The sequence below is a fragment of the Elephantulus edwardii genome, unplaced genomic scaffold (assembly GCF_000299155.1).
Source record: "Elephantulus edwardii isolate Elephantulus edwardi_28Jun2011 unplaced genomic scaffold, EleEdw1.0 scaffold00031, whole genome shotgun sequence".
Classification (NCBI taxonomy): Eukaryota; Metazoa; Chordata; class Mammalia; order Macroscelidea; family Macroscelididae; genus Elephantulus; species Elephantulus edwardii.
Genome location: NW_006399781.1, coordinates 6,424,834 through 6,449,208, shown reverse-complemented (window position 1 = coordinate 6,449,208; position 24,375 = coordinate 6,424,834). Strand labels below are relative to the sequence as shown.

At 41.8% G+C, this 24,375-nt stretch overlaps 1 protein-coding gene across 1 annotated transcript in view; it reads left to right on the top strand.

Annotated features, from left to right (window-relative positions):
* The window catches only part of MCCC1 (methylcrotonoyl-CoA carboxylase 1 (alpha)), a 70,302-nt gene extending 47,866 nt beyond the window's left edge, over positions 1–22,436 (top strand). Inside the window, exons 12-19 of the mRNA XM_006884052.1 lie at positions 1,500–1,609; positions 3,947–4,163; positions 5,416–5,502; positions 11,775–11,824; positions 14,850–14,987; positions 18,522–18,629; positions 20,694–20,765; positions 22,308–22,436. Coding sequence (XP_006884114.1) covers positions 1,500–1,609; positions 3,947–4,163; positions 5,416–5,502; positions 11,775–11,824; positions 14,850–14,987; positions 18,522–18,629; positions 20,694–20,765; positions 22,308–22,436 — 911 coding nt within the window. The remainder of the gene's footprint in view (positions 1–1,499; positions 1,610–3,946; positions 4,164–5,415; positions 5,503–11,774; positions 11,825–14,849; positions 14,988–18,521; positions 18,630–20,693; positions 20,766–22,307) is intronic.
* Positions 22,437–24,375: the final 1,939 nt, after the last annotated feature.

Here is a 24,375-nt window from a genome sequence, read left to right as displayed (position 1 = left end):
GAGCACCACTCCAGTGGCCCTGCCTTGTGGCCCTGATGGACTCTCAAACTCAGTCATTTGCCACCAGCCTTCCTGGAACTTACAGGAGCTGGAGAAACAGCAGCAACCCCCTCCCTCCTGGGACTTACCGGAACTGGACAAACAGCTCCTTCCTCCCTTCCCGGAATCTGCAGGTTTTAGGTAAATAACACGTTCATCAAAACATCCGTGAGAGGAATGGCCAAAATATGTACTAACCCCCCAAAACTCACCCACCCACTACCAGCACAACCTGTGATACCTCAGCAGGGGTAAGGTCAGTGCTGGAAAACAACAGTGGGCCTCCAGGGACAGCTGCACCATGCACTGTTTCCTCAGTCAGGAAGGCTTCCCCTAAATGTGCACTGAGCACTCATGTCTTCTGAGGCTGGCCAGTATTTTGATCAATTCTCACAAACCTGTTCTGGCATCAAGATTGTCTTGCAGTTGACACAACCTTGCTTATGGAAAGTCAAGACTTAATGTATTTATGTTTGGCAAACTTTAGAATGTAGGCACTCTTAAGACTAAAGAGTTCTCAGGAATAAGATCTTATGGGTCAGCCTGGTATTTTGGCACACTTTTGAGAGGAAAGCTTGACTGACAGAAAATATTTGAGTTGGCAAATATAATAGCGTAAGAAAATGTAAAGAAACAAGAAAGTTATCTTTGAAGCACTATTAAAACATGCTTGTGGCTGGTTCAGAAAGAGCAAGTCCAGGAAGTTGAGTAGATGGAGATATGCCTAGAGACTTGGTTGAGGGCAAATTACAAAAGGTCTTAAAAGCCAAAGTGAGGAATTGGAATTGCTTGATAATAAATTGGCTTCATTCTGGGCTAAGGAACAGCAAGATTTGTGAGTTGATGTTTTGGTTTGGTTTTAAATAATAGTAAAATATGAAACATCTTTGTCCCTGGATTGGCCAGTGAATTTGAACCCTCAGGGAAGTGTTGCCTTTGAGTTAAAATGCAGCTCCTTAACAGCCTGCACCACTCAGGTCAACTCCCAGAGCTCAGAAGCCGCTGAGACACGGAAAAGCAAATTTCTTTTGTTGAATCCTCATCTCAGGGACTGATGCTCCTGGAGGCCCCACCCTCGTACACTGGAAGCAAGTTTTAAATCCTCTCTGAGTCTCCTTCCATTTCCTCATGAATAAGATGGAAGATAGGGCACCATTGTTGTTCATAGGGTTTCTGTAAGTCAGGACAAGACATGGTTCAGATCTGTTGTTCCTAGGGTCACTATAAATCAGGGTAGGGCACAGTTCAGATCTGTTGTTCATAGGGTAGCTGTAAATCTCAGTTGAATCTATGACGCCTAACAACAACAGTGACATTCATCTTGTTACCTTAGAATTGAACCATATATACTACATTTCAGTAGAATGTTTGTTTGCCAGTCGTATATGTTCAATTCAGATGTTATTGAGCTGAGTGCATAGTTCTGACTCTGAACATGTCCTGTGGTTCTTCACTCGCAGGAGATGAAGTCTCCGTGCATTATGACCCCATGATTGCCAAGCTGGTCGTATGGGCTGCCGATCGCCAGGCGGCCCTGACGAAGCTGAAGCACAGCCTCCGTCAGTACAATGTGAGTAGTCGGGGCCTACTGGCGCCTCTGCGGCTACCCGTGCTTCCCCGGTCAAGCCTGTCTCTCACGGTTGGTCTCTCTTGGTGCCTTTGTCATTGTGCACAACATAAGCAAAATAAATTTGAATAGGATTTCAGGACTTTTAGATTTCACTTAAAAAAGAAATATTGCAAAAGCAAAACTGCTGGGTCAGTGCTCTATATCAGTGAAATACAGGGTGGAATTCCTAGTCATTCTGCAAAGAAGGCAGCCCACAGTCTGCTTTATTAATTCTCCATAAGTAAAACAGCTATGGTCAGCTTCAGTGTAATAGTTTGTTGTATGTAGCACACTAATGTATTAATGTCCTTGGTGCAGAAAGTCTTATTTTATACATTGATTCAGCTTCCTGACAGGATTTCTTGGTAATCTATGATGTAGCGTGGGGGGGTAAGAAACTGTACTGTCCACCCAAAGGCGAGTGGTATGAACCCACCAGCTGCCCCCAGGGAGAAAGATGGGCAGTCTTCCCCCATGTGATTTACTAAGTGGATTCTGACTGCAAGGAGTTGAGGATTCAGATTACTGGTTTATTGGTTTGTGTTACTGGTTTGACCATCCTCTGATCGCTGGGATTTCACCCACAGTGACTGTTCTCAGATGCACCCAGCGTTAAGCTGTCTCTACCATTTGCCCACGTGACTGCAGGACGCCCTCAACACTGTCCTCAGCTCACTTGCCACCTGCTCAGAGAGCCCTTCAGGCTGCCCATTTACAGTCCGTTCCCCGACACTTTCCTGTCTTCCAGCCAGCCTTATTTAACTTGAGAGCACCTGACGTCATATTCCTTATTCAAATGATGTCTCCTCCCAAGAATGTAAGCTTTGCAAGAGCTGGAACTCATTCGGGTGTTCCCAGTGCCTAGATCAGGGCCTGTCATCTAATGGGTGTGGAAAAAAAGGTTATTAAATGAGAGGAGTGAGCCTGGGACTTGGAGAATTTACTTGATCCTGCTTATTGGGTGGTGGTGGTGGTGGTGGTGATGTTATGTGCCATCGAGTCGTTTGCGACTCATAGCGACCCTATGTACAACAGCCGTAAACCCTGCTCTGTCCTGTGCCAATCGCACTGTCTCTGACACTCCCATCCCGATTATCCCAGTCACTGAATCAATCCACCTCATAGAGGGCCTTCCCCTTCTGCGCTGTCCCTCCATCCTCCCAAGCATGATGTCCCTCTCCAAGGACCTGTCCCTCCTTACAGCTTGTCCAAAGTATGTCAGACGAAGCCCCAGAATCCTTGCCTCCAAGGAGTAGCCTGGTTTAACCCTCTCCAGGATGAATCTGTTTGTTTTCTTGGCAGTCCATGGTACATTCAATACTCTTCTCCAGCACCACAGCTCAAAGACATCAATTCTCCTTCTATCCTCCTTAGTCATTGTCCAACTCTCTGATGCATAACAAGTGATTGCAAAGGCCATGTCCTTTATCAGATGCACTATAGTCTCCAGAGACACACCGTTGCTCTTGAGTATTTTAGAGAGGTCCCTAACAGCAGACTTTCCCATCGCAATACGTTTTTTTATTTCCTGGCTGCTGGTGCCAAGAGTGTTGACCGTGGAGCCGAGCAAACTGAAGCTGTGAACAATCTCAATCTTTTTGCCATCCATCCTGATGCTGCCAATTGGTCCAGTGGTGAGAATCTTTGTCTTCTTGACATTGAGCCTCCGTCCATACTGAAGGCTGCAATCCTTGACCTTCTGCAGCAAGTGCATGAGGTCTTCCTCAGTTTCAGTATTTGGGTGTACTTTACTTAATTTTATAGCTTTTAAATCTACCTTTTTACTATAAAATTCAGCTGAGAGTGTTAGAAGGAAGCACCTTAATCCTGTCCTCTTCCCATTGTAGCGATCCAGCCAGCTATTGCTGCCTTCTTATTCTGTGAGAGTTCTAAGAGACAGGTCTTTAGTGTCTTCCAAATAAATCCCATTGATGTTTCTTAGTATTTAGTACTTTCCTAACCTGGGTCAATGCAGCGTCCCCACACAGCCTGTTTAGATGCCATTTCCTAGGGCTACTTTCTCATAGTGAAATACAGTTTTGCATGTCAAATCCATACAAATTGCAATGCTACCATACTGATACTGTTAGTTTTCTTTTTGTTTTGTTTCCCCTAAGTGCTTTTTTATCACCATGTGGTACTTTAGTGGATTCTTGTGTTTTTTCCTGAAAATGGCCTTTGTTGAAGGTAATGGAGAATGCATGTCATACAAATGCAGCATTTCTCCTGAGTGTGTGCACACACACACCCGAACACACACACACTCAGGAGGAACTTAGGGCTCTCTTCTCGTCCTAGATCGTCGGACTGCACACCAACATTGACTTCCTGCTCAGCCTCTCCAGCCACCCAGCGTTTGAAGCTGGGAATGTGCACACCGACTTCATTCCTCAACACCACAGAGAACTGTTTCCCGCTCGGAAGGCCACAGCCAAGGAATCTGTGTGCCAGGCAGCCCTGGGCCTCATCCTCCAGGAGAAAGCTGTGACGGATGCTTTCAAACTTCAGGTGCAAGGTATGGAGGGCCTTTCTCCGTTTTCACGATTGCCAGGTTTCTATGAATTTTCACTGAAGGTGCTTTCTTTCTTCATACCACGTGCCCCTTTCTTCCAGAAGTTGACACCATCCCTTCCTCCATCAGTTGACACTGTCCTCTGCTCATGTGTTCTTTAGTTTGACTCTGCATCCACATGTTGTCATATATAAACCTGTAAATCCTTACTAACAGAGCACCTACCTTTATGGAGTTAGGTCTCTTTTCACCCAAACACTCATTCTTCCACGACCTTGTTAGAAGCTGATAGCTTCCAACTTCTTTATCTTCCTCCTTCTCATGGCAGCAACTTCTCTGGTCCTGGGACCCCTGGAGATATGCATTAGGGATTCTGGGGCCATTAAACGGACCCAAAATCTGAGCTCTTTTGACCGTGCTCTGTCATACATTTAGGCTTTAGATGCTGGTGAGTCGATTCCAACTCATAGCGCCCCCATGTGTATCAGAGTAGAACTACTTTTACTTCTTCCGGTTTTCAGGAAAGCAAAGCATAAGCCTTCTCGCACAAGGTGCAGCAGTGGGGACGAGGGGATATGTAATTAACTTATTATCTAGAATCTTCATTTTACAAATTCTTTCAATAAAGCATTATTGAAAAATGCAAATGTGCAGCTATATTTTTTGGAAGATTTGTGATGTATCTTAATTTTGTCCTCATACACTGAAATGCATCATCATGAGGTATTCCTGAGACTACACATACTTAATTTTTGGAACAAAGTGTCCTCTTGCTCTGACCTTCCTTTTTTTAAAATTTATAATAGACACAAATCTGGGCTTCAGAATAAATAACTTCCATTTAGCTTTGCTGTAGCTCCTGGCTATTGCCCAAGGGAAGAGCTGCATTCTGAAAGCCTGTGGGGTTGACCAGTCACACAAAAGAGCCAGAGGCCTGGGGGAAAAAACAGAGGTCGATGTTACATTTGCCCGTTTACCACAGGGCGACCACTATATGGTTCTTGCAACCAAAGGGGGAGAGTTCAGGCTGCAAATACTTTGTGTGATCTTTCAAGAGAAGCTGGGATTTTTTTCATACAGTGTTTCCTGAGGTGTAAATGAATGTATCTAAATTTAAAACAATGGAAAGAGCAAAGAAGACATATTTTAGCTGCCAGTTTAGTATCTATATTGTTTGTTTTCTTTGCTAAGTTAGATATTTAGTAGGCTTAGTGGCTTTTGTTTTATTTGTTGATGAATTTGATATTTTTTCTAGACCGATTCTCTCCATTTGCATCTAGCAGTGGAAGAAGACTGAATATCTGTTACACCAGAAACATGACTCTTAGGGATGGCAAAAGCAGTAAGTAATGTTTCCAATATAGAGAAAGATGATTCATGTATTTGAGGAATAAAGGATTTAGCCAGATCATAATAATTTAGTTACATTTTTTAAAATCATCTAGCTTAAACATTGGAAAAAATTCTTTTTTAAAAAAATGGTTTGTTGTTTTTTTTTCAAATAACAAATGTGTTGCATGGATTTGTTTTCAAACCTTACAACTCCTTATGCATGTGTTTCCTGTGCTTGCTACTCAAAGATGAGTTCTTGCCATGGGTGCATTATCTGCAAGACTGTGGTATGCCAAAATAACAGAATTTTTATCTCTGTGTGGTGGAGTTAACGACATCCCCCTTCACTTCTTTACACTTTTTATGTGTATTTATAAATATTCTAAAACTCTGTCATAAAATATACACAAAAATAAGACTAAAATGAGCTGTGCCAAAATGCTACTGAATGTTAGTGTGCTGGGTGATGGGATTTAAGGAATCTTTTTTTCCTCCATATCTTTTCACTACACTTGGTCATTTTTCTACAATGAGAATATGAAAAAAAATCTAAAACTGTCAGGGAAGATTACTCGCTGCTCAGACAATGCGTCCGGTAGAAGTAGGTCACAAAAAAAGCTATCATTTACTTATCTTCACAACAACTTAATCAGGGGGAGCCATTGTGATCCCCCACATGTGGATGATGAAAGCGAGGCACAGGAAATGAAGTAACTCAAGGCCAGGAAGTGGTAGAGGCAGGACAGACACACCCATTCTTCAGGACTTGGCTTCTGTGTTATTTCCAGCAATTTTTCAGGTGGAGGCTTCATTCTTGATGGCAGAATAATCTGAGTAGGTTCAGGCTAGGACCTGGCTCATTTTAATTGAAATCAGAAGAGGCTGCCACCTGAGCAACAGACTTTCACATGCTCGTCCCTTGAGAGGATTTTCTTTATCTCAGTTCCCTGTAGACTGCCACTCATTTATTAGTACATTCTATGTCCATGACAAAATTTCATCTCATACTCTTTGGGCATGTCATTTGTTGTTGAGGTGCCACCGAGTCGAGTACATAGTGACCCTATGAACCAAAAATCTGAAATCAGTCCTGTCCTGCGCCATCCTCACACTTCCTAACACACAGGACCGCATTGCAACAGTCCCTGTGGCAGTTCACCTGGTTGAGGGTCTTTCTCTCCTTCACCGACCCTCCACCCTTCCCACATCACGTTTTTCTCCACGGAATAGTCCCTCCTAGGAACATGCCCAAAATATATGAGGCAAAGCCTCATCATTCTAGCCTCCAAAGAGCACTCCAGCTGCACCCTCTCCAAGACATATCTGTTCGTTCTCTTGGACATCGATGGGATGTTGGACATGTTGTTAGGAGAGGCTGTTCCTTGTAGAGGACATCATGCTTGGAAAGGTCAACAAAGGAGAGGAATATGATAAACCAGGTGGATTGACACAGTGACTGCTATAATGGGCTCAAGAATGTCTGAAATAATGAGGATAGGGCAGGCTTCGGATGTGTTGTTTATAGGGTCACCCGTACTCAACTCAACAGCATCTAACAACAACATGCCCATAGAAGTTGATTAGGTTACAGCTCTTTTGTTATTTTTTCCATATTTTTGGAGGGTTTTTTTTAAATGTTTTAATTTAAAAATAAATGAAGACATAATTGAAAATCTAATATGAATCCTGTTCCCTGTACCCTTTTGGCAGTATTCTGAGCAAATAATCTAGCTCTGAATGTATTTCAGAATTGTTTGGCAATCTCTTATAAATACTAATTAGCAGTCACCTATGGTTGAATAAGAGAGTGTACAAAGGAAACCCAGAAAGCATTTATGAATCTCAAGTAGAACCAACTTTGAGTCATCTCTATGGGAAGGACCAAGTATTTTAAATACTGAAGACTTCAGCAGTGCTCTTTCTCTGCTCCTAGGGGGCATATTTCACAGCACTGTGCCCAGGACATTTCAGAACAGACTGATGAGACGTACTTACTCTTAGTATCAGCTTTGTAACTAGAGAAACCAAAGCAGAGAGAGATGAGGAATTCTCTAAGTCACCCAAGAGTAGTTAGTACTCTGGATTTGAACCCATGCTTGCTCCAGAGTGTATATTCTCAACTATCACTGCAGCCTCACTCCTGTTCCTTCCTTTGATAAAATACATACAAACAGGTATACATACAAACAGATATACAGTCAGTCCTCTGATAGAGGATAATAGATATGTGTGGCAGAGAAAAACAAGTCCGACTACCCTATAATGCAAGAAACAATGTAGAATTTTCCTGCCTTTATCTTTACCTTGCTTCTATTCGCATTCGTGTCAGTTAAATACTTGTTGGATTCCAGAAATTGAGAAAAAACCAGATCTAATGTAATTGGAATCACTTCACTGCTGAAGGATTAAAGATTATTGACAGTATAGAATGGAAAAGCTCATTCATACAGTAAAACCTTTTGAAGGGGAGAAAACATACTGAGTGATGTGGAGGACAAAAAAGATTGGTTTTTATCTTTCTGTGTGTCCCCCCCCCAGGAATTTACCCCTTGGTATAGGATAAATACGAACATTGGGAAGATGGAGACTGTGTGTTCAGATCGTGCGTCTTTTCTGTGACTCTTGGGCAAGTCACTCTACCCTGTAAACTCCAAGTTCCCCTGGTGTAAATGTGTTGGTAGTAATTACTTCTGGGGTTATGGGGACCAAATGAGACATCACGTGAAACATTGAGCTCATTGTATATAGTTCGCAGTCACTGTGAGCTGTCATTAGAGCATCATTATTAAACTAGCTCCCCTTACAGCTGTTGAAATAAATCAAGCTGAACTCTATATCACATACTAATTTTTAAAAGTTAGTTCCATGGCAGTGTTTATAAAATAACCCTACTTTTATAAAACAAAAATAGCTATGAGTGTGTGTTTGAAAAGATCTGAATAAAGGGTTTCATGTCCAGACTCTGTGAAGAATGCCTGCAGTTTTACAATAGATGAATGACCGAATAAAAAAATGGCAGAGGGCTTGAATATAATTTTTTGCCAAAGAAATAATATGATCATTAAGCACATGAAAAGATGCTCACAATCACTGATCAGTAAGGAAATGCAAACCAAAACCACACAGAGATACCTCTCTGTGGTCACAAAAATGGCTGTGACTGAGAGAAAAATCATCAGGTGTTAGTGTGAGGATGTGAGGAAACTGAAACTGTCCTTATTGCTGTTGGGATTGTAAAATGTATCTACTTTGGTAGACAGTGTAGCAGTTCCTCAAAAAGCTAAGCAAAAAATCTGCCATATTATCTAGCAAGTCCACTCCAAAGGATATGATCAAAATAATTGAATGCAAGAGTACAGTTTGATATTTATGCAACAGCATTCATTTCAACACTATTCACAAAGGCTAGAAGAGAGAACCAAACTAAATGTCTGTCAACAGATGCGTGAGTAAACAAAATGTGATCCATGCATACAATTACTCTGCCCTTAGGAAATGAAGTCCTGGTAACATAGTGTATCTCAAACCGAGGGAAATAAACCAGTCAGAAGAGGACAGATATTATATGACCCATTTCTAGGAGAAAAATCTAGACTAGGTGAACATTTAGAAACGAAAATGTCCAGTGGTTATTAGAAACAGAGAGGAGAGAAGGTAGGAAAAGGGGAGTCACTATGTAGGATCACACGGCTTTATTAAAGGTGTTAGGAAAGCAGCATGATGATCAGAAATTAATGCCTCAAAATTGTTCAGGTGAAATAGATTGAAATGGCGAATGTTTATTACATAGAAACCACAATTAGAAAAGAAAACAACTGATGTTGGCAAAGTCGGAAAAGAGTTAGTTACACACTAAAATGCTAATAGGTATTACCTCTGAGCAAGAGGGAAGTCTTTCATTTTTCACTGTTTATGCTAATATATTTCATATATATTTTTACTTTTGTGACTAAGAAAAAAAATACACAAAGGGGTGTTTTTCTAAAACTGAGCTAGAGGAGAATTATATTGTTGTTATATGCCGTTGAGTCATAGCTGACCCTCCAGTGGGGTTTCAGGGGCTGTAAAATACACCGGAGGAGATTGTCCACCTTTCTCTCACCCTTTGAACCGAGCACCATTTGTGTTGGCAGCATAACTCCTTAGGCCACAGGACCACCTTACCCTAGGCTGCCATTATAGTGGTGGTTTGTACATAAAGGTTTAAGAGTTTAATGGAGGGACAGTTCACTATGTTAAGGTAGATTCTTCTCTGGATCGCTGAGCAGAGTATAAACACAGTGAGATGGGTCTAGGTTAGCATGGGTGAGGACTGGTGACTTGGCAATGAGGAGTGAGTAAAATTGCTCAATTCAATTCATTGTCTTCAAGTTGGAGCCAACTCATGGTTGACCCTCCGTTGAGTTTCCAAGCCTGTAAAGCACGCAGGAGGAAGTTGCCCATCTTTCTCCTGCAGAGCAGCTGATGAGTTCAAGAGATTCTTGAACTTGGGATTAGCAGCCCAGCTCCCTATAGACAGGGCCACTGGAGCTCTCCAGAGCAGTGTGCTGGTCAGGGTAGTTAGATGCCATCATTTGCCTATGCCTTGTGGTGACCCTGTGAACAGCAGACCTGAACCTGGCCCTATCCTGCACCATTCCTCAGGGTCTCTGCCAGTCCTGGAGCTCCGGGTCAGGATGGGAAGCAGGTATAATGGAAGAGGCTTGGTGGCGACACCACGTCCATTTTGAGTTGTCTGTAGAATATCCAGCTCCAGATTCGCTGGAGTTCAAAAGAAGGTAGGTCAGGACTGTGAACAGGTTTGACTTGGGAGCATCGAAATGGTGACTGAAGTATCAGAAGTGAGTGAGATGACTCTGGCCTGTGGCTTCCCCCTTTTCCTCGGAGAATTTCCACAGTTCCCCGGGTGATGGATCCTTTTCCATATTCACTGGTAATAACATGCATGCATTCTTATATTTGTAGAGTCTGTTACAGTTTATCCAGCACATCCATATTTATTTCATCCTCATCCTATCCACAATTATTTACTGACTAAGTCATTATATAAAAAAAATCCAGATGATTTTAGAGATTACTCAGATCACAGAAACATGGCAGATTTATGTCTTGGACTAGAACATCCCTTTAACCTTATGGCTACCACGTAGCTAGAGTAGTGCTGCCCTAGTGGAGCTGCACGGCCTCGTCTTCACCGATGGAGCAACTGGTTGGTTCAGAATGCCAGCTGAACCCTTAACCCACTGTGCTGTGACTGGAATCAACTTGATGGTAAAAGACTTAGGTTTTGGAAATCCAAAGTCTCTGTAAACTTTCATTAAAAATAGTAATAAAAAAATTTTAAAAATATATACACTGAAAAAAAAAAAGACTTGGTTTGGGGCTTTTAACCAGTTCATTGCATATTTTACACTGTAGCATGACCATTTTAGGGATTTTTATTTAACATTTTTATCATTCACACACATTGTGTTTTATACAATCTTTCATTCAGATTTTGTTTATGTATATTGTGAAGGTTTCCCCCTTTACAATCATCTTACCAATGATTGCATTGGTGAAAGCATGTAAGCCAGCTACTTCATGCCTCCTGCCTTAATACCCCCCCTTTTAGATAGCCAAATTTGGATTTGCCCATCCTTATCAAACCAGAAATCTGAGGGAACAAGCATGTCCCTCTGCTGAAGAATCCTCTGTTCAATTTGGAAACTTTAAGTATTTGCATCCACAAGCAAATTCCAGTCCTGAGCAATCCCTCAAGGTGCAACAGTCAGCCCTAGCTGGCAGCAGGGATAATCCTCTCTTCATCTGGGTGGGTTCTGGTCAACTTCTCCCCAGTCATCTGTGGCTCAGCTCAGCTGGACATCAAACTCAGGGGTCCACACTTCTCCCTACCTTCCAGACCTCCTGGTCTCCTCACTCAGCCTTAGCCCCCACATAGGCCAACTCAACAAGCCAGGGGTCCTCATGACTCCCAATCCTCAAGCCATAACCCCTCCCTGCTCAGCCACAGGTCTGTGCATGCTGAGTGGACAGCAAGCACGGCAGTTTGATTGTTTAGGGAAAATATTCTACAATCTTAAAGTTTTAAGTTTTTTTAAAGTTTTTAATTCATCCTTATTGAAACCTGTTTGGATGTGTTTAAACAAAACTTCTGTTGCCAGAAAGTTAAGAGATATTTCCATAAACTGGTTAAATTTAGATTGAAAATAAAAATTTTTGAAATCTCAGGTAATAAACTAATGTCTTCTAATTTTTTTCACCTTCCCTCCCCCCATGAAGATGTAGACATAGCTGTAACATACAACCACGATGGATCATATAACATGCAGGTAAGCTCAATTGGTTTTATTATACAGTTCAAAGCTAAATCTAATCTCTCTTTATACTTCCTGGTTTCTTTTTTCTTTTTTTTAAAAAGAACCCATTTTATTATTTTTTCCTTTTTTTTATTTTAATGAAAATTTACAGAGACTGGATTTCCATTCATTCATTGTTGTACACTTTCCTCCTCGCCCACCCTAACCCCCAGTTCACTTTTCTGTTTGAAAAGTAAAAAAAAAAAATTTAAAAAATTCTTTCATTGTTATATAATCCTCCTCATCCCTCAGTCCACTCCACTGTGCAGCTTTCATTGTGGACTCTTGACATTGCGATAATACCTAATCATATATTTTTCCTAAACAGTACTCTCCCTCATCTTAGTTTCCACCCGCCAATCCTGATGTAAGTCCTACTTTACAACAGTGGCACTACGCAGTATTTGTTCTTTTGTGACAGATATTTTACTCATTATAATGTCCTCCAGGGTCACCCATTTTGTATAATATTTCATGAGTTCCTTGTTTTTCAATACATCATAGTGTTCCATTGTGTGAATATACCAGAGCTTCTCTGTCCGTTCATTTGTTAATGGGCATTTGGGTTGTTTCCAACTCTTTGCTATTGTGAACAAAGCCACAATAAACGTAGGTGTGCATTTATCTGCTTGGGTGGAAGTTCTAAATTCTTTAGGGTATATTCCCAGTAGTGGAATTAATGGGTCACATGGCATTTTTATTTCTGTTGGTTATTAAGACTATCGCCAATAGGGAGCTCTGGTGGCGTAGTGGAAAGAAGCTGCCCTGCAATCCCAGAGGTATGGGGATTGAATCCACCAGATGCTCTGCTGGAGAAGGAGGGGCAATTCTCTCCTGTACCAGTCAGATCTGATTTGACGGTACACACACAAAGAAATAATAACATTTAAAAATAAAGAAATATTTTTTTTAAAAAAAAGACTATAGCTAATAAGAATCTCATGCTTTTATTTCATATCAGTTTGGGGGAAATTTCTTCATCTATAATTTCTAACTCAGTTTGACTTACTAGGTGTGACTGTGATTCCCTTAAGGATGGAAACTTGGCTAAAATTATAGCCTTGAAATGGACACCTAGCAAGATCCTGAAGTGTATGTGTCAGCTTCGATCTAAAGTAGGGGTTCTCAGATATTTGATCTCAGGACCCCTTTACATTCTCGGATATTGAGGTTCCCTGAAGAGCTTTTCTGTATACATGTTATAAATGTTAACACCCTGTTAGAAAATTAAACTGAGAATCTTGTAAAGCGTAAGACTGCACCTGTACATGTTCTATTTACAGTCAGAGAAATGGCGTTAACACATTCTGCAGCGTCTAGAAAATGGCGCATGCATGAGAGAATAGGGGTTATTTTTGTATTATTATGAAAAATACTTTTGACTTCATAGGCCCCCTGGAGGATCTTGGGAGCTCTAGCTAAAGGCTCCACAGATCATACTTTGAAGATTTCTGGTCTAAAATTTTAAAATATCTTTCAATTCAAAGAAGTCAATCACATGGGTAAAAGGAAATGCTCAAAAGGTTAAAACACAATGTGGAAAGAAAATCGACCTAATTTCTTTAGTAAGGTACAAATGTAGGGGTCTAGAGCAAGTCATTTTTTATATAAGCTAAAGATTCAAAGCCTACAAAATTAGTTTATCAGAAGTATGCCTTGTTGTGTTTTGTGCTGTCAAGTCGCAACTCATAACAACCCTCTGTACAGCAACCCTAAACCCTGCTCTATCCTGTGCCAATCTATTGTCTGACACAGCTACCCCCATTACCCCAGTTACTATATCAGTCCATCTCATCAGTGGTCTTCTTCTCCTACCCTGTCCCTCCACCTTTCTAAGCATGACGTTCCTCTCCAAGGTCTGGCCCCTTGTTGCAACATGCCCAAAGTGTGTCAGGTGAAGCCTCAGAAGCCTTGCCTCCAAAGAGCTGCCTGGTTTCACCCTCTCCTAGGCAAACTTATATGCTTTCATTTTCCGATATTTAAAAATACATTCGTTTTCTTTCTCTGGGGTTTAGAAAGGACTGAAGCCAACATGTTTTAACACCTGAGAGTTTGATGTTGACAGCTCTGCTTTGAGAAAACCCCTTGTTGATACTTGGTAAATGGTTATTAGCCGATTGGAGATTTATTCTAACCTGCTCCTGAAACTACATTCACAAATGCACTGTGTGTTTTTGTAAACTTTCATACAAACCTGTTTCCAATCCAGCTTGTATGTCCAATGGGTTCCGCACAATAAACCTGTTTTAGTAGGTAAAAGGAGGCATAGAATGTGATTATTAGAGTAGACACGATCCAGTGTATAGACACTGGCATGCGTGACCCATTTCCCCTTGGTCAGCCCATTGGACTTCTGTACTAACATCATGGGAATAAAAATGAAAATAGAGAAGATAGTATAAGAGAATTATGAGTGTATAGGTACAAAAACATTCTTTAAAAGGGGAAGCCACCATGTCCTGCATCAGCTTCCTTATAAGGTTAAATGTGTAATCTGTCCTTTGGCAACCTCTTCCTAAAGTAAGAAAAAAATGTGGTCCGTCTTAACTAAAAGCCGATGAATTGGCTCTATATGTCAGTAAGAGAGAAGAAATACCATCAAATCATGTGCTTCTGACCAAAACTGCCCTTAGATTCCTCAGAAATGAGTGCTAATCTGTAATATATTCAGCTGAGTCATATAGTGGTCACTGTGCCAAATTGTATTTTTACTGTTCTTCTATTTGTAAACAAAATTTTATATGCATAGCATTATGATATTGTAGATATATAATGTAAGGAATATTTCGCTCTGGCTTACGTGACTGGTGTTTTTACCTGTCTTGTTTGGGAACTTTCAGGGGAAAGTTTCTATGTGACTTTTTATTTTGAGTATTTTACACATCACCCCTTCAAACTACTTGTAACAGTGAAGAGTTCATTCTGATCTTATTAGTTGCTTAGAGCCATTCATCCATTTTAAACATCTCATTTTTCTGTTGTTGTTTTGTTTTTTCAGTTTGATGATCAAACTTTCCACGTCCTTGGAGAACTCTGTAGTGAGGGAGACTGCACCTACCTGAAAAGTTCCGTCAGTGGAGTTGCTCGGAAAGCTAAGCTCATTATCCTGGAAAACAGAATTCACCTCTTTTCCATGGTGATGCTCGTCTTTATAATGTCCCTGTTGGGGTTTGGGAGGAAGTTGGTTGATCTGAAACTTTGTAAAAAAAGAGATCGGGTGGAGCCAGCTTCCTCTGAAGACAGCTGCATTCTTTTCTCCCTCTGTTTCCCTCACTGTTTCTTTGCCACACTCCAGCCTTCTCCATTGCTCCATCTGCCCCCTTTTGTCCTCACAGATTCTCACTGTTGTACATGTAGCCATTTTCTTCTTTTTCATTCTGAAACATGTCCTCACACCTTCTTTGTTAGGGAGTCCCTTTTCTGCTCAGTGAAGGGCAGGCTATTGGAGTTTTTAGGTCTGGTCACCTTTCTGCAGCCACTAGCTTCCTCACACCAGGTGACTTGCTGATCTGGGAGGAAATGCCCACTGGGAGATGAGCCTGAACAGGTGTTCAGTGTGAGGAAGGGGGGACAGGAAGAACCAGGTGGATTGATGGGGATCTCTTTGCAGTCGAAAAAGGTCATGCAGGCTCTGGGGGTTTGGTTAAGAGATTGTTTCCTAAACATTGTCTACACTTGGAAGTCTGCACCTCAGAGAGTCCTTAGCATTCTGCATGGGCAGAAGTTGTTGTTTTTGTTGTGTACCATAGGTTCAGAACTGACCCACAGCTGCCCCCAGCAGGCTTTCACAGGCAGTTAATCCCAGGGGAGGACACTCCCAGGGAATGGGTCTCTGTCCTGTGGAGTAGCTGGTGGCTTTGTGCCACGTAACTTTGTGTTGCCAGTGCAACTCCTTACCTCTAGGCCACAGAGCTCCCTGTTGGGAGAAGAGTGGGTTATAGAACACGCTGCCTTCTCTTTGGAGTCTTCAACATTAGGGAGCTCTCCTGTAGACCAGACTGCTTTGTGATGGGAGAGTTTAGTACTGCAATAACGAAACTTCCATATACAGAGACCAGAGTGACACCTTTGAAGGAATTCCTTCCCATAATGAGTTATGCTGCAGCAACACAGCAGTAAAGGCTGTGTGTCTGTCGTCAACTCAGTTCCAACTCACAGCTGCCCTGCAAGACAGGGTAGACTTGCGCGATAGGCTGCCATTCTTCATGGAAGTCCACTGCCTTGTCTTCCTGAAATGGGGCCATTGATGAGCCTGAATGACAGACCTTTCGGTTGGCAGCTGAGCATTTTAACCACTGTGCTATTGGGGCTCCCTAGAAACCATGTAATGGACTAGTCAAGAGCTGCTTTAGGACAAACAAAGGCCCTCCTAACTTCCACCTATGTGGCTTTCAGCAAGTTAAATTCTCTGTGCTTGAGTTCTCCCACCTTTAAGCTGTGACAATAATAGGACTTACCTCATAGAGCTATTGTGATGATTAAAATATTGACCTAACACTCTTGGCACCAGCAGTCAGGATATCAAAGAACAAATTGCATTAGGAAAATCTGCTGCCAGGAACCTCTCCAGAGTGCTGAAGATCAACCATCTCATTATAGAGACCAAGGTACCCCTGATCCAGGCCCTGATCTTGACAGTTATTTGCTATGCATCAGAGAGCTGGACCAAATATGACAGAAGAAGAATTGATGTCTTGTAGTTGTGGTGTTGGAGAAGAATCTTTAATATAACCATAGATGGCCAAGAGAACAAAGAGGGTGAAACCAAACTGCCCCTTGGAGGCAAGGATTTTGAGGCTCTGTCTCACATATGTCAGGCATGTTATCAGGAGAAGGACATCATGCTTGGTAGGGCAGAGGGACAGCACAGCAGAGGAAGACCCCAGATAAAATGGATTAATACCGTATCTGGGGTGTTGAGGACAGTGTGTCAGAGACATTGAGATTGGCTGAGTTTAAGGCTATTGTGCATAGGGTTGCTATGAGTTGTCATTGACTCAGTGACACATAACAACAGCAACAAGTGTTAAGAATAATTAGGGCTGTCCCTGGATTACAAACCAATTCCATTCCTAAATCTGTCTTTAAGTCGAATTTGTATGTAAGTCAGTTCAGTGTGTAGTTGTTGTTCTGTACTGTCGAGTTGGAACCAACCCATAGCTGACCCTCCAGTGTGTTTTCAGAGGCACTTAATTAAATGGGAGGAAATAGCATATCCTTCTCTTGCACAGCTGCTGGTGGATTCGAACTGCATGCCTTTGGGACTGCAGCACAACTTCTTAACACATGCCATATAGTCTATTATACTATACTTTCTTATATGAAAAAAAATATATTAAACACTTCCAGACACTCTCAAACATCTTTAACATAAAAACACTGTAGTAATAACAATAGTAATGTCTTGTTACTAGTTGCAAAGTTGCATGCATCATTACAAGCCATTGAATGTACTTCAGCATTTTAATGTAAAGGCTTTATAGGACTGGCTTTTAACTGTGGGTCATATTTTAAGCCAGACATTGCCAGCCCTAGGAACTGCCTTCTCGTGCTCTTCTCTGTGACATGTGTACTGTTGACTCCTTTCTAATGGGAATCTGAGACTGCATGTCTCAGGGACCCAGAGCTGCATTGGAACCCTGGTGAGGTGAATGTCTCATGCTGTCAGCTGCTGGCTAGGTGAAAGTGTGGAGGCTGGGGTCCCCTCAGAGTCGATGCCTCAGAAGGAAAGGCTCGCCATTACTTCCAGAAGACCGCAACCTTGAAGACACTTTGGCACCAGGTTCTGCTATGACAGGCATGGAGTCCCCATGAGTCATATTTAACATCAGTAATTTTTGTTTTTAAATACTTAACAGATTATTTGAAAGCAGTCAGTACCTCACGCATCTGTTGCTGTTGTTATTGTTGTTGTTGTTGTTGCTAGATGCCATGAGTTGAGTATGACTCATAGTGACCTGTAAACAATAAATGAACAACAGGTCTGAGTCAGGCCTTGTCCTGAGCCATCCTCATGTCTCTGACACACTCAAGCCCATCGCTGCAGTCACTGTGTCAATCCATCTCTGTGAAAGTCGTCTTTTCTTTCGCTGACCCCCCCACCTTTCCAAGCGTGATGACCTTCTCCAAGGAACAGCCTCTCCTAGCACTGCCCAGCATATGTGAGACAAAGCTTTGCCATCTTGCCTCCAAGGAGCATTCTGGCCGCACTTTTCCAAGATACAGCTGTTTCTTCTTCTGGCAGTCCATGGGATATTCAGTACTTCAACAACACGACTCAAAGGCATCAATTCTTCTTCTGTCACAGATGGACACAAGTGATTGAAAAGACTATGGCCTGGATCAGGCACACCTTAGTCATCAAGCTGACACCTTTGCTCCTCAATAATTTGGAGAGGTCTCTAACTACTGACTTTCCCAGTGCATTACCTCTGATCTCCTGACTGCTGGTACCAAGGGTGGTGGTGGTGGTTGTTAAGTGCCGTCGAGTTGTAGATGTCTCATAGTGACTATGAATGAAAGACCTGAACACTTGTATAACTTTTATCATTTCTCCAAGTTTATAGAGTTTCTGGAGGCAAGCTATTAGTGACGGATATAAATCATTTACTTCTAGTAAAAATACAATAATAGGACCTTGATTGCATTGTAGTGTCTTTTCTGTTCACAGGAAGGAACTGTCCAGATTGACATTCCAGTACCCAAATACTTGTCTTCAGTGACCTCTGAGGGAGCTCAAGGAGGTACCAAAGCACCTATGACAGGCACCATTGAAAAGGTAAGCACATGATGGATACAGGATGATAGCTTATAAGGTCTTTGTTGAACATTTTCATACATACCCTTTTTCCATCCTTTAATCTTGCTCATGGGAAAGCATTCATTTCAGGGATAAAAGAAGACCTGTTTAGATTAAAATCCTTATTATAGTCTTCACTGAAAAATACATTTTTACCTAATTAACTGTAAAGACTGCATTTTTTTTTTGAAGGTGAGAATTTCCATCCAGTTGACAAAGAATCCAAATTATCTTTTTATGTTTAAAATGTAGAATTCACCTACTCTAACCCCAAGAGCTCATTTTGAATTTAAAGTTTAACAATAGTTAATTTTATTTAAGAAATTGTATTTGCTGTGATGTGCATAATTACATCTGTGTTAAACTTGAAAGGCCTGGACTGTTGAAGAGAGCCTGGTTTGGGTTGGGATATGATTTATAGTTGGAGTTGAGATCCATACTGATGTCATTTCAGATGGTGAAAGATGCGCCGTCCCCCTGATCTACAGTGGAACCCCTTTACAGTATTACCCATAAGTTGTTGTTCCCAGCAAATGAATGCTTTTGCTTAGCCAGTAAACACAGATAAACGTCTTTCTGTTTCTCACCAAGATCCATCACCAATCATATCCTTTTTTTCCACGTCCTCTTCTGATTCCAGCTTAAATTTCTCGCAGAGTTCTCTGGTGATGGACTGCCGCTACAATATTTTAATTATTCTCAGCAAAATTTGGCTTGTGTTTAATGTATTTAAGTCCAAAAAATTCAACTACACATACCTGGTACTGCAGAAAAAGAGGAAGGGAGAAGAAAGAAGTAACTGTTTATCCGTTGCTGCAAATGATGGCAAATGTGTTTCTAAGCATGGTTGTCAATTTAAAAGTGTGCGGTGACATGTTAAATAATGTGGGCAGCATCACCCCCATGATTTTCATCTGAGAACATTTGTCCCGAGAGGTACAAGATAGGAAGCCGACGTCGCCCATTTGATCCCAGGACCCACAGTCCTCCCCTAATGTGGGCAACTCCACTTGGGGTGTTAATTTTAACATATTTCCCTAGTAACTGGCCCCTAGACCCGGACAGTTGATTTCATTTGCTAAAGCATCAGGTGATGCTCAGGACTTAGAGGAGCTTTTCCCACTGTTCACGGTCTTGGCTCTGCCCACTGACTTTAGGACCTAGCTCTTCTGTAGAATGTAATGTTTCCAGAAACTCTTAGTAACTCTGTAAATCAGTGAGATCGTGAGACCAGGTGGAATAGTGAAGTCTATTTAGTGCTCTTTGGAGGCTAGAATAATTAGCTTTGCCTCACATAATTTGGACATGTTGCTAGGAGGGCCTCTTCCTTGAATGGTGTTGGGAAGGGTGGAGAGTTGGCAAAGAAGAGGGTCTGGTTGGCAAAGGAGAGGAAGACCCTTGAGTATGTGGATTGACACGGTGACTGCTGCAATGGTGCAGTGGGCTCTTGTGTGTCAGGAAATGTGAGGATGGTGCAGTATAGAGCAGGGTTCAGATCTTTTGTTTATAGGGTTGCTGTGAATCATACTCAACTCAGTGGCACCTAACAACAACATATATGCAAAAAGGAAAAGAGATTTTTTTCTTCTTTTAAGGATTGCCGGTAAGCTTAGTTTTTTGACTTGAGCGTGGTCATGTAATCATATGCCACTGGGCCCTGAGTACTTGAAAATTCTCTTAGAACACTAGAACAGAGCTGGAAAACCAGTAGAGATCCTTATCCCTTGGCCTTGCTGCAGGGAAGACATTCAAATATGTCCCTCCTTCATTCTTGATAATATATCCTGTCTGTATTTTCATGAAAAAGAAATTTAGAGCTCTAAAAATCATACTCATCTGATTTAAGCAAACTTAGGTGGAAATGGAAAGCCGAGCTGTTTCTCTGGACTGTCAGCAGTGCCAGGCCCCTCGGAAGGGCCCAGCCTGCACCACCCCGTTACCTGCACCAGCCCATTGCCTGCACCAGCACACTGTCTGAGCCAGCATCTGTGGACCTTTAAGGACCCATTTTCAAACACTAACGCATCCCTCTGAATTCTCTAGGTGTTCGTGAAACCTGGAGACAAAGTGAAAGCTGGAGATTCTCTCTTGGTGATGATCGCCATGAAAATGGAGGTGAGTGAGTCCACATATTCAGCACAAAGTGAAATGAGGCTGCTTGTAGACCTAAGTGTTTGTTAGCCTGATGTGACAAGGTAAGATCTGTTTGAAGATTAAGAGCCAGGCTTCGATTAAGCATGAACTTTGAGAAAAAAAGTCAATCCATGCTTTTCACAAATACATTTTCATTTTGTAAAATTGGACAATCACGTCTGTTAATTTTGAACCCGAAGGTAATGCAGTTTTCAAAAGCTTGGAATCAGATCATAGCATAACTGGATATTAATAGTGTTTCCTCAAGCTAAATTCAGGATTCTGGGAATCTTGACAAGCGAAACCTGCTGCCATCAAGTTGATTGGGACGTGTAGGAGAGAGCAGAACTGCCCAGCACGGTTTCCAAGGTCATAATCTTGAAGGAAGGGAGCTCTGGCAGCATAGTCCACTGAGAGTTGTGTCTTCACCCAAACCCCATGCGGCTTCAGCATTCCGAAGCCACCAGGAGCTCTTTGCCAAAAAAATGGGCAGACTCCTGCATTACAGCGTGCAGCCTGGGAAACCCAGTGAGTGGGACCAACTCAACGGCATTGAGTTTGAGTTAATCTTTAATAATGCAAATTGCTACATCCCAGAGTGACTGGTGGTGTCGAATTGCTGACCTATCTGACAGTCACACCCTCTTAGCTCCCGTGCCACTAGTTCTCCTGTGAGGTATCAGTATTGTCCATAGGGGCTGTCAGGCCCACTTTGGGTCACAGTGACCCTTGAAAAGGAAATCTTGGATCTGTTGAAGGTTTAAGGGTCTGCAGTTTTAAAATTGACATATTTGGGGCATGTTGCAAGGAGGGACCAGTCCTTAGAGAAGCACATCATGTTTGGGAGAGTGGAGGGACAGCGAAGGAGAGGAAGACCCTCGATGAGATGGATCGATCTGTGATTGTGGTGGTGGGAGTAAGTGTGTCAGAGTTGACGAGGTTGGCACAGGTTAGAGCAGCATTTAGGGCTCTTGTACATAGGGTCGCCATGAGTCGCAAACGACTCAACTGCACATAACAATTTTTAAAGGCTAGCTAAGTCACATTTTAGTCAGAAACTTGAGAGTTGCTTGCTAGACGGGAGTTTCCAACAGTGTGCCCTGAAGGGGCTGCAAGTGGGCCACCGTACTGCTTCCTTTCAGCCCCTCCTCATGCCTTAAAAAGACTTTTTCTTTTGTGTGCTGTTTTTTGTTGTGTACCATTGAGTTGGAACCAGCCCATAGCTGACCCTCTGGCTGGTTTTCAGAGGCAGTTAATTGCACGGGGGGTGATAGTCTATCCTCCCACTGAGCAGCTGGTAGATTTGAACCATGTGCCTTTGGAATTGCAGTGCAGCTTCTAGGCCCCCAGTGCTCCAACTGTGTGCGATTAGATATTAAAATAGATTGGGGAAACAGTGACTAGCAACAAAGCAGCAAGACAGGTGGGCACATTTGTAACTTTTCACTTGACTTACTCATCACGGAGTGCACACAATCCTGTTCATGTTGGAACCACTGTGGCGTCTTACTTATGTCTCTGCAGCATACCATAAAGGCCCCCAGGGATGGTACGATAAAGAAGATTTTCTACAAAGAAGGCTCTCAAGCCAACAGACATGCTCCTTTAGTGGAATTTGAGGAGGAAGAATCCAACAAGAGGGATTCAGAATAAACTCTGTTAAAGAAATGGCCGCAGAAGTTCTATCTCACCTAACTCTGCACCTAAAGAGAACTGTGCCTTCCTCTGACAGTGCTTCAACTGAATGATTATGTCAAATGATTGTGCTAAAATCTTCGTATTTGCAAATCATGTATTTGTGCCATAAATATTGTCAAGTATCTGAAAATACTTCCTATTAATAATTTTTTTATTGTAAGCTTGTGTCATTTATTTCTGCCTGAGGTTTTATACAAAGTAGCATCTTTGGAGAGGCACTCTTCCCCCATCCCCCAAAAAGAGAAAGTTTTGAAGAGAAAGAGAGTAATTTAACTGAATTAATTATTCCTAGTTACAGTCATACTTAAAAGACAGTTACATATTTCAGAAACAGAAGCCTTAGAGTAAAATGCACCCAAGATTTTGTTTCTCCTAAAAGTAACTTAGTGGCAGTTTGAAGGTATGTATTATTTGTTTCTTGTCTTGGTGGTTAAAAAGTTTCTGTCCTGGGTGGAGGGTAGGGGTGAGTAAAGGAAATGGGAAAGATCTGGTGTGGAACACAAAGTATACAAACTTTGTAAGTAAAACAGTATAAAATAAAATTTTGATTTTAAATTTTTTTAAAGTTTCTGTCTACCCTGCCTCTGCCTCTGCTACATTTTCTAAGTTTATTTAGAACAAAACACAAAACACACCCCAGATAACACCTGTTTTTATGTATAAAATTCTCTCACTGACCTCAAGCCAGAAGCAACTCCTAGCAGAATCTCTGAAGACTTTGGGAATTGGTAAAACATGGGAGGATTGATGGACAGATGGGCAGGGTACAGGGGTGGAAGAGGTGGGGGGAGAGAATGCGAAAGACCCCATTAGGACCTGAAAAGACTGGGTAACAGCAGGCATAGATCAATGGTAGTTAATTTTATAAAACAATGCATATAAATGATTGTGTGGAACACAATATGAATGAAGTTGTGAAGTACAATCTACAGGAATGAAGCACAATTTGTATTAAAAAAAATCATTCCGTTAAAAAGAAAACAGCACATGGGAGGAGATTGACCACCTTTACGTTCTCCTTTTGACACGGTGACAGCTGCAAAGGGCTCCAGTACGTCAGGAAGTGCGAGGAGGGCGCAGGATAGGATGGGGTTCAGGTCTGTTGTTTATAGGGTTGATATGGCTTGTATCAACTTGAAGGCACCTAGCAACAACAACAACTACAGCTTTCTACCTCAGAGTTGCTGGTGGATTCGAACTGCTAGAGACATGCACAACTGTCTACTGATGATGCCACCAGAACTCATATATATATACTGTTGTTGTTGTTGTTGTTGTTGTGTACTGTAGAGTCTGAACCAACCCATAGCTGACCCTCCGGCCCGTTTTCTGAGACAGTTAATCACGTGGCAGAAGATTGCCCATTCTTCTCCCACAGAGCAACTTTGGGATTGCAGCGCAGCTTCTTACCACCAGGCCACCAGAGCTCCCTCTTTACGTATAAGTACCTATATTTTATATATGTTTTGTTGTTTGTATTATTAAATATACCATTGCTAAGACAACAGTACACCTCAACCAGCTCCAGGATAGACTCCCAACTCCCATATGGGAAAGTAGGACCTCGAGTAACTGAACTGAATTCAGAGACCATCACAAGAATAGATTTGATGCACTGAACACTAATGATCAAAGACCAAGTCAGTTGTGCGATGACATCAAAGATATCATACATGAAGAAAACAGAAGATCATTAAAAAGAAAGAAAAGACCAAACTGGATGTCAGAGAGACTCCGAAACTTGCTCTTGAATTCACAAAAGTGAATGGAATGATGAAATTAAAAGCTGCAAAAAATTGAAAGGGCAGCTTCAGAGAACAAAGTGAACTATTATAATGAAACATGCAAAGACTTGGAGTTAAGAAACCAAAAGAGAGAAGACAGACCTCAGATT